This window comes from Myotis brandtii, unplaced genomic scaffold (assembly GCF_000412655.1).
Source record: "Myotis brandtii unplaced genomic scaffold, ASM41265v1 scaffold889, whole genome shotgun sequence".
Taxonomy (NCBI): Eukaryota; Metazoa; Chordata; class Mammalia; order Chiroptera; family Vespertilionidae; genus Myotis; species Myotis brandtii.
Genome location: NW_005371640.1, coordinates 637,426 through 648,708, shown reverse-complemented (window position 1 = coordinate 648,708; position 11,283 = coordinate 637,426). Strand labels below are relative to the sequence as shown.

The 11,283-nt window shown below is 38.6% G+C and overlaps 1 protein-coding gene across 1 annotated transcript in view; it reads left to right on the top strand.

Annotated features, from left to right (window-relative positions):
• Window positions 1–6,527: 6,527 nt before the first annotated feature.
• The window catches only part of CLIC2 (chloride intracellular channel 2), a 19,498-nt gene continuing 14,742 nt past the window's right edge, over window positions 6,528–11,283 (top strand). The window contains exon 1 of the mRNA XM_005885022.2: window positions 6,528–6,842. Coding sequence (XP_005885084.1) covers window positions 6,786–6,842 — 57 coding nt within the window. The 5' untranslated portion in view covers window positions 6,528–6,785. The remainder of the gene's footprint in view (window positions 6,843–11,283) is intronic.

Genomic DNA, 11,283 nt, shown 5'->3' with positions numbered 1-11,283 from the left:
ATGGAAATTAAGTAAGTAAATGAAGATGCTCTCAGGGGAAAAAGGAATTATTTTATCTAAAACGTTTTATTACAAACCACATGGTAACCACAAACCAAAAATCCAGATCTGAGATACAAAACATAAAAAAAGATGAAACAGAAAAAAAGATCATAGAAAAGCACCAAACACGTGGATTAGAGAGAGAAAACTCATAGACACAGACAATAGTGTGGTGATTGCGGGGGGATGGTGGAGGGAGGTGAAGGAGGGTATAGGGAGGATAAATGGTGATGGAAAGAGACTTACTTGGGGTGGTGAACACACAATACAGTGTACAGATGATACGTTGTAGAACTGTACACCTGAAACCTGTATAATTTTGTTAACCAGTGTCACCTCAATAAATTCAATAAAAAGGAAAAGATATTTTTTTAAAAAAGAAACAATGGAAGTACATGGCAATCAGAAAACAAAAGATAAAATGGTGGTAGTAAATCCTCACATATGAATAATCAGTCTAAATTTACATAACTTAAACTCATTAATTAAATGCCAGAGTAGCTGAATGGACAAGATCCAAATATATCCTGGCTTCTGAAAACCAATTTCAGAGCTAAAGACAAATATAGGCTCAAACTGAAGGGGTGGAAGATGATGCCCTAAGCAAATGGAACTAAGAGAAAAGATGGGCCCTAGCCGGTTTGGCTCAGTGGATATAGAGTTGGCCAGGATTGCCCCGGGTTCAATTCTGGTCAAGGGTACGTACCTCGGTTGCAGGCTTGATCCCTGGCACTGGTCCGGGTGAGTGCAGGAGGCAACCAATCGATGTGTCTCTCTCACATAAATGTTTCTCTCTCTCTCTCTCTCTCTCTCTCTCTCTCCCCTTCCACTCTCTCTAATATATTATAATATTATAATCTCCTCGGGTGAGGATTAACAAAAAAAACAAAAACTTTTTTTTAAAGAAAAAACATAGTGTAGCCATACTTATATCAGACAAAATAGACTTCAAAACAAAAAAGTTAACAAGAGGCAAAGATGGATATTCTAAGAATAAAGGGAACAATATATTAAGAAAACATAACATTTATTTATGCATATGCACTCAACTTGGGAGCACCAAAATATATAAAGCAATTATTAAAAGACCTAAAAGGGGAAATAGATGTCAACACAATAATAGAATACTTTAAAACCCCACTTACAACAATGGATAACTCATCCAAACAGAAATTCGACAAGGGAACATTAGCCTGATATGACATATTAGACCGGATAGACTTAATAGATATTTAAAGAATTTTTCATCCCAAAGTGACAAAATGCACATTCTTTCAAGTGCACATGGAACATTCTCAAGAATAGAAAATATGTTGGGACACAAAGAAGTCTTAATAAGTTTAAGAAGATCGAGATCATATCAAGTATCTTCTGACCACAAAGGTGTGAAACTATAAATCAACTACAAGAAGAAAACTAAAAAAAAATTACAAATATGTGGAGATTAAACAACATATTACCCAGCAATTATTGGGTCAATGAAGAAATAAAAGAAATCAAGAGACCAATGAAAATGAAAATATAACATACCAAAGTCTTTGGAATGTAGCAAAAGTGATACTAAGAGGGAAGTTTACAGACCTATCTCAAGAAACAATAAAAAACTTAAATAAACAATCTATTATTACACATTAAGGAACTATAAAAAGAACAAAGGAAGCCCAACATCGTTATAAGGAAAGAACGTATAAAAATCAGAGCGAAAATTAAGACAATCGATATAAATTATTAAAATTTTAGAAGAAAATATCGGAAAAAATCTTCATGACCTTGGGCTAGGTAAAGAGTTCTTAAATACAACACCAAAAAACCCCACAACCCATAAAAAATGATAAATTGAACTTTATAAAAATTCAAAACCTTTGCCCTTTAAAAGATACTATTAAGAAAATTAAAAGACAAGCCATAGACTGGAAGAAAATATTTGTAAATCATATATCTGATAAAAGTCTAGTATCCAGAAGAACTCTTACAACTCAAAAGCAAAAAGACAATTCAAATTAAAAATGAGCAAATGGCATGAGTAGATATTTCTCCAAATCAGATATACACATGACCAAACAGAACATAAGTTAGTTTTTAAGGAAATGAAAATCAAAACCACAATGAGTTTCCACTGCACACCCATTAGGATGGCTATAATTTTTAAAAAGAAAACCAAAAATAGAAAATAACAAGTATTGGTGAAGATGTGGAGAAATTTGAATTTTCATATATTGCTGGAAGGAATGTAAAATGGTGCAGCACTGTGAAAAATAATTTAGCAGTTACTCAACAAGTTCAACATACAGTTACCACATGACCCAAAAATTCAATATCTAGGTACATACTCAAAAGAACTGAAAATGAGTGTTCAAACAAAAGCTTGCATACACATGTTCATAGCAGTACTATTCACAGTAGTAAAAAAGATGGTAACAATCAACTGATGAATGGATAAACAAAATGTGATATATACATATGACTGAACATTCTTCAGCCATCAAGAGTAATATACATACTACAATATGGCTGAACCTTAAAAATATCATGATGAGGCCCAGCCAGCATGGCTCAGTGGTTGAGCATCGACATATGAACCAGTAGGTCATGGTTTTTGTTTGTTTGTTTGTTTGTTTTTCATAGATGGCTAAAATATTTGATTAAGGGCATTTAATTTTAAAAACACAAGAAAAGGGATCATGATTTTTAGAAAGATTTACAACAAAAATAGTTACAATTCTTTCCCTTATTTTATGAGTTGCTTTTCACACTTTGAAGGTGTCCTTTGATGAGTAATGTGTTAATCTTTTTGTTTTTGGTTAGTGCTTTTCCATTCTGTTTAAAAAATAGTTCCATATTTTAAGGTTATGAAAATATTCTTATATTATCTTATATTATCTTCTGAAAGCTCTACTCTTTTGATTTTGACACTTAGGTCAAGAATCCACTGGGAACTGATTTTTCCAATATGCACATTCATTTGTCCCAGAGCTTTTTATTGAGAAGACAGTCCTTTTTCCACGAACTCTTCAGGGTCACTTTTGCTATATAGTAAGTTTCTGGCTGTATCTGCTGTAGTTCCAGTTAGCCTTGATATCTGGTAGAATAAGTCTGCATTTCTCTTCCTCCCACTCTCCCCCCACCCCCTTCTTCTTGTTCTTCTTCAAAAATATTTTGGCTATCTATGTTTGCTTTTTAAAAAATTTCTTATTAAGTTATTACATATGTGTCCTTATCTCCACATTACCCCCTATCCCCCCCACTCATGCCCTCACCCCCCTGGTGTCTGCATCCATTGGTTAGGCCTATATGCTAGCATATAAGTCCTTTGGTTGATCTCTCCCCCTTACCCCCACCCTCCCCTACCTTCCCTCTGAGGTTTGACGGTCTGATCGATGCTTCTCTGTCTCTGGATCTGTTTTTGTTCATCAGTGTATGTTGATCATTGTATTCCACAAATGAGTGAGATCATGTGATATTTATCTTTCTCTGACTGACTTATTTCACTTAGCATAATGATCTCCAGTTCCATGCATGCTGTTGCAAATGGTAAGAACTCCTTCTTTTTTACCGCATAGTATTCCTTTGTGTAGATGTACCACAGTTTTTTAATCCACTCATCCATTGATGGGCACTTAGGCTGTTTCCAAATCTTAGCTATGGTGAATTGTGCTGCTATGAACATAGGGGTGCATATATCTTTTCTAATTGGTGTTTCTAGTTTCTTGGGATATATTCCTAGAAGTGGGATCACTGGGTCAAATGGGAGTTCCATTTTTTATTTTTTGAGGAAACTCCACACTGTTCTCCACAGTGGCTGCGCCAGTCTGCATTCCCAGCAGCAGTGCACGAGGGTTCCTTTTTCTCCACATCCTCGCCAGCACTTGTCGTTTGTTGATTTGTTGATGATAGCCGTTCTGACAGGTGTGAGATGGTAGGAGGTCATGGTTTGATTCCCGGTCAGGGCACATGCCCGGGTTGTGGGTTGGATCCCCAATGTGGGGGAGTGCAGGAGGCAGCCGATCAATGATTCTCTCTCATCATTGATATTTCTGTCTTTCTTTCCCTCTCCCTTCCTTTCTGAAATCAATGAAAAATATATATATTTTTAAAGAAAATATCATGATGAGTAAAAGAAGCAAGTCACAAAAGACCACATACTGTATGATTGCATTTGTATAACATGTTCAGAATAGGCAAATCCATAGGCACAGAAAGCAGATTAATGGTTGCTAGGGGCTGGGGGTGGTAAAAAGGATTAAGTGCAAATGGGTAAGAGAGAGATGTCACTGAGGTGATGGAAATGTCTAAAACTGGACTGTGGTCATGGTTGCACCACTCAACAAATTTACTAAAAATCCTTAAAGGTGTACACTTAAAATGAGACAATTTTATGGTATGTAAATTATATCTCCAAACGAGATTTTTTTAAATACCCTGAAAAGCAGAGTAAAAAGATTCAGAAGCAGCCAAGTGTCCATCAGTAGATGAATGAATAAAACAGCTGTGGTTCATTTACACAATGGAATACTACTCGGCCTTAAAAAGGTTGAAAATTTTACCCTTTGCAACAGCCTGGATGGATCTGGAAAATATTATGCTAAGTGAAATAAGCCAGTCAGAGAAAGACAAGTATCATATGATTTCACTCATATGTGGAATTTAACGAACAAACTGAACTAAGAAACAAAATAGAGACTGACTCATAGATAGAGAGCAGGCAGACAGCTCTAGCGGGAGGGAGTGTTGGGGGGTTAGAGGGATTGAGCAAAAGAAGAGAAAGAATTTATGGTGTGGTGACTGTCAGGGGAGGGGTCTGGAAGTGGAAGAGGTATATGGGGGGATAAATGGTGATGGGAAAAATAAAATAAAATAAAGAAAAAATAGTTCATCACTTTGACAGTCTATTAGGCATCATACAGAGCTCCTTGGGCTGTTGTATGTTGTTGGTGCGGCTGCTGCTGTGGTGATGGTGGGAGTGGTGCTTTTCCCATGAGGACTGAGGGCCTAGCAATGATTTGGATCTTCTAAAATAAATTTTTTTAAAATCACCAAAAAAGAATGATTCTGGCTTGAAATCTGGAGTAGCAGTGGCAGGCAAACGGAAGTGGGTGGGATTTAAAAATACCCAGGAGGCAGCAGTGACCAGAGTTTGCACTGATTGGGTTCAGGGAATGGGCAGAGTGAGGGTGCGTCCCACTCAGCGTGCTTCCAGCTGAATTCCTGTTGTCCTCCCGAACTCACTGTCCCCTGTGCTGCCAATCGCAGCGAGTGGATCTGCATCCTGGCACAAAGCAAGCATTTATTGATTGACTTGGGAATAAAAGAATGAATGAACAGAGTACAAATATGACCAAAGCATCCCCCAGGTCCTGCCAAACAGCCAGTCCTAGACTCACCCTCAAGGATGACTCAGCAGACGTCTACCACCATTTCCCTCTCATGTATCAGCCGTTTGGGAAACCATCAGGTCCCGTGCCCTGAAGGACACCCACCGCGTCTCAGCCACCCCTGACATAGCACCTGCCGGTGTGCACAGACGGGGTTTTGTCAAGAGCCCCTTCTTCTGTAAATTCTTACATGAGGTCAATGGCAGGTGCATGTACAGCCTATATGAGCAGGGGAAATATTTCGTGTTGTAGAAAGAGGGTCACGAAGGGGTTCAACCGGTGGATCTATGTTCACTTTGGCTCTCATCAGAAAGAGACTCTTCCTACCAAAAAGGTGCATTAATCCAGCAGCACCACCACCCCCACCCCTTCCTGGCAGGCAGAAAACACAGCTGCTAGAACTGCAGTGGCTACCAAAAAGGTGCATTAATCCAGCAGCACCACCACCCCCACCCCTTCCTGGCAGGCAGAAAACACAGCTGCTAGAAGCACTGCAGTGGCTGAGTGATGTTTGGATATTTTACTGCTGTTCCCAGGGTTGCCAAGCAGAGATACACAACTGCTTGTGGTTCCTAACACAGATGCCAAAGCAAGGAAGTGATCCGTCCCAGTCCACACTTCACAGATAAAGAAGGAGGTGGGACATTCAGAAGATGTCCCCCAGACTCAACCTCCCCAGCAAACATTCCCTGGGTAAGAAGAGAGAAGTGAAATTTGCAACCCAGCAGGGAAATCTCACAGTGGAAGCAGTAGAATCGGGGGTGGGGGCATATGATGAAGTACACTTTTATAAGCCCCTTTTAGTCAGTATTGTTAGATAAACATCCTTTTCAATGATAAAACCCAAGTCACTTCTGGTCCTTTTCCTGGAAGAGCATTCTGTTGCTGTCAGGTTACAGGAACAGTAATAAGAGGCCATATTCTGGGCATAGAGCCCAGGACTCAAAGGGAGGCTCGAGAGAACATCTGGTGTACTTGATATATACAAGCCAGAACTGCATGTGTGTGTTTGTGTGTGTTTGTTTCTCCTCTGCTGACTCATGGCGTTGAAACATCGGTGGAAACACCCTCATCTTGCTAGCTAGCCAGTTTAAACACACCCCTTTGGCTCCTCCTTGATTCAAATGATAGGTCAAGAGGAAGAAGGAAAACAAATTCAAGAGGTGCTCTCAAGCATCTAGAATTCTCGGCCTCCCACCTCTTGAGAAGAAAATTTGGCCCCAGCTCTGACTCAGTCCATTAAAAACTGGACTGTTCTCTTAAAGCACCAACTGTATTTGAGCCTTTAGGTGAAACTGGAAGAAAGAAGTTCACAAGTGCTGTGGGCTGTGCAGGAGTCAGGGGCTGCCAACTAGCAGTGAAAACAGAAAGATGGCAGGCCTGAGGCCCAACATTCAAGCAGATCCTGAGATTGAGCTTTTCGTGAAGGTAAGTTTTCTAGCTATAATAACAGAATATTTTCTTTCTTGACCCTGGGCCTCAGCTTCATCTTAAAAGGGCATCATTTGAGCTAGAGATAGGAAAGAATTTTGTAATTGTATTTCTATTCTGAGTCCCAGAAGGATGCCTGGGTGTGCGGTTGTTCTTAGATAACAACAGGAAAACATCTCACCTGGAAAAGGCACGGAGACATAGTGGAAGGAACACTAGACTGCTTGGTAGTCAGAGCAACTAAATTGTATTCTGAGTAGTTTCCTCTGTAACCTTGGCCAAACCCCTTCCTCCCTCTCCACTCTCCCATCTATGCCATGCAGGAGGCTGACAAAATGATCCGTAAGAGTTTTCCAGCTCTCACACTCTGCGTTTTATGCGATAGGTTTTAGAAGGCCTGAATGGGGGGAGAAGAGGTGCAAGAATAGCCGGAGAGCCCCATTCCCACACATGGCCCAGACAGAGCTTTCTAAAATGCTCCCGCAATGGACAAACATCACAGCAGGCTCACATGGACACTATAGGAGAATAAAGCCAAGGGTCTGTGTGCCTGTTATGTGAGAAGGAGGCATTTCAGAATGCTGTGTTACCTTTATGTTCTGCCTTGGGGGTGCTTTTTTTTCTGCCTTAACTTTTCAGAAAAACCCTTTGGAAAACCCCTAAAGCAGGAGAAAGGAACATGTGTTTCTAAATTAACTCATCAAGAGAAAAAGAGAAATAATTGTGCGTGGGTTATTCCAAGTAGAAATTACATAATTTCCTAAATCCTTGCTTATATTAACTATTTGTTCTCTATACTTTCATTGACTATTGGAGGTATTCAGGATGCTAATGGTAACAACAAACTCTTATAACATGCTTGATGCTTTTTAACAACTTACATATATTGTCTCATTTAGTGCTACCAAAAACTTAGGAGCTATAGTATTAGTAGTGATAGTAGATCAGTAATAATAGTGGTAACAGTACTCATCATTGTAGTAATAGTGTCACCATTTCTAGATAAGTAAGCTCAGGTAATAAAGTATAAGTAACTTACCTCTAAAACTATATAGCCCCTTGATGGCATACAAAGACATAAAATAACGTATGCTTACCAAATGTTAGCTTAAACTTCAGTTAGCCAAAGTAATATTTTTCCAATCATTTAAAAATTTTTAACAACTGGTTGCATATATACACCAAAGACATAATCAACCTTCCTTTTCAAAATTGTGGCAGAGAAACCCTTGAATTCTTGCATTGCAAAGCAATCCAAATAAATGATTACTGGACCATGGAGCATAAGAACTACTTGTCCTATCTCTGGATTCTAGCAAAACATGTGACTGCTCAGAAATGATATAAATAAGCCTTAATTTTCTAACTGGCCTTTCACATCTACCAATTCCAAAGCAGAGGTAATGTCTTTTCATAGGATAACAAAAGTGCTTCTTTTATCTAAACAGTTCATTCAATCTAATCACACCATAACCAGTGGTTGCCATTGATCTGTGTGTTTATCTTCATAGTTTGCCCATATTTGGGTGGTAATCTGGACAGGAGAAGTTAGGAAAGCATATTTTGGAGGAACAAATGTTGAGTTAAATAATAACTTTCAGGTTAAAATAACTAAGCACTTATTTACTATATGGCAGGCACTGTGCTAAGTGGTTTATTAGTAACCATATTTTATGGATACAGAAATTAAAGCAAAGAGAAACTAACTTCATGCAAAGTCGCATGGCCAGTGAATGACAGGATTCCAATTCCTTAGCATAGCTATGTCTGTGGACAACAGTGTGGTGATTACGGGATGAAGGAGGTTGAGGGGAGGTGGTAGAGGGCATAAAGGGGATAAAAGGTGATGGGTACATTTAAATTTAATTTTAAAGATGAAATAGCTATGTCTAATCTTATTTGATTGTTTTCAATTTGGCAAGTTTTTCAAAAAATTTTCCAGAATTTCATCAGATGGAATCCTTTAGGTGTACGCTTATCTAATGACACTGATACAGATGAAAGATTTCCTGGAAGAATCTTGAGTATCATCTGGTCCAGGTTTTTGTTTTGCTTTGCTTGAAGATGTGATCCTCAGATATCTAGAAGTTTAATAGAAGATGGTGGAAGGGGGCACAGAAATTGAGAGGGATGAAAAATATTGATGAGTAACTTTTAAAAGCACTGCTCTTCACCAGTGGTATCTCATTTATAGATAATGAGGTATCGTTCTAAAGATTAAATGAGTCTGTGATTTCCCCAGATACCTCTGGTTGTAGCTTAAAAACCCTACCACAACTTCTTCCCCAGGCCCTGATGAGATTCTTGTAAGAGATTAAGCACTTCCCTATCATAATTAAGAATTTATATCACATCACCTATGTGTTCCATATAGTCAATGAAACATTGCCTTGCAGCTCTGTATGATTTGGGCAAGATTTATATCCAGATACTAAAAACAAAAGATTTTCTAACACATTTTATTTTATCTAACTGCGGCATTTATCTTACTGGTTTGTTGTTCATTGTTAAATGAAGTTTTTGTGTTTTCTACCAAACAGTCTAAAATTAACTTTTAGTAGGTCTGTACATAACATGATAGCATCTAACATTTGGCCAAAATTCTGTATGTAATGTTTGTCTAAAACATGTTGTCTATGTGGGAAAGAAGAAAGAGATGATACTCTACTCTGAATGTTCAGACCATTTTCAAACTCTCTTAGAACTAACATAACAACCAATTAATTTTTTAAAATCCAACAAAACTATTAGATGAGAGAAAGCTGCATTAAAGAATATAAGTTCTAGAGTAGATAGTCCTGGATTTGCTACATGAAAAGAGTACATATGTCACCCAGCTGGTGTGGCTCAGTAGTTGAGTGTTGACCTATGAACCAGAAGGTCAGGGTACAGGCCCAGATTGTGGGCTCGATCCCCAGTATGGGGATTGCAGGAGGCAGCTGATAAATAATTCTCTCTCATCATTGATGTTTCTATCCCTCTCTCCCTTGCTCTAAAATCAATAAAAAACATATTTTTATAAAAAGGAATACATATGTCATCAACTCTTGTCTAAATGAGGGTACTTAAGCAAGTCAGCTTCTCTGAGTTTCAATTTCCTCATCTGTAAAACATGAGTAACAACAGAACCTACCACACAGGATCATCTTCAATGTGAGGATTAAATAAAACAGATATGTAAAACAGAGGAGTTGTTAACATAGTTAACACTTAATAAATGTCAGGTATTGTGGCTATTATTATTTTTTATGTTTAGAAACTTAGATCACAAAGACAAAGAGAAATAAGTTGTTTCAGTAAATGACCATGTCCTGGCTTTGCCAGCTAACAACACTTAAGAGGTAGATAATTCATCAGTCAGGCTAGGAAATTTACATCCTAAAATTTTATGTGATGGCACTTTAAATCAGCATATTATAAACAAGGAAAAAAACTACAGTTTTCCTGTAAAACTTTGCTGCATTCCCCCCCCCCTTCACTGTTTTTGCCTTTCCTTTTGCCAAAGGCGGTCCACCCTTCCTGCTGAATCTATTATCAGAGGCCATTTTTCTTCCTGCTTCCCACCCCTAATCATGTTTCCACTCACTAACACTAGTTGTGACTGCATCCTCAGTCTGACTTCTGTTACAAAAGAAATCAGCTGCCAAGGTTGGTGGCTATTTCCCATACCTCTTCGTGACATCACAAAGAGCAACAATAAACATGATTTTCTGTGTCGCACCCACTGCCAGGGAAAGGAAAATTTACCTAAAAACTAGAATTATGCTCATGGCTTCTCAGACCTTAATAGTACTAGTAGAAATGACAGATTAGAGCTGCTGTAAGATGAAGTCGCTTTTATTTCCCTCTACAGACTGAGGCAAAAGAGGAAATATAGATTCAAGAGATGAAGAGAGGCTGATGGGTTGGGCTTGGAAAGCTAGCGTTGGACATAGTAAGCATCAAATAAACATTGAATGAATGAATGAATGACATAATAGCCATGGAAAATGTGAGAACTGCACTTATTTGGAGATATTTATAGGTAAAAACTGACAAGAATTAGTAGATATTCAGAGTGAAACAAAAGGATTATTACCGAGTTTCTAGTTTGGTCTCCTGGGTGGATAATGTCTTGTCTGCTCAGGCCGCCATAACAAAATATCATAAACTTGGTGGCTACAACAGCAGACATTTATTTCTCACAGTTATAGAGGCTGTATGTCCCAGATCCAGATGCCAGCATGGTTGGTTTCTGGTGAGAACTCTTTTCCTGGCTTATAGGTGGCTGCCTTCTTGAATTGGAGGGGAGAGAGAGAGAGAGAGAGAGAGAGAGAGTTTTGGTCTCTTCTTATTCAGGCATAATACCAACATAAGAACCATCCTCAATAGATACAGAGGCAGAGCAGCATCGAACAGACTATCAAACTACAGCGGGAAGGCTGGGGAGGGTTGGGAG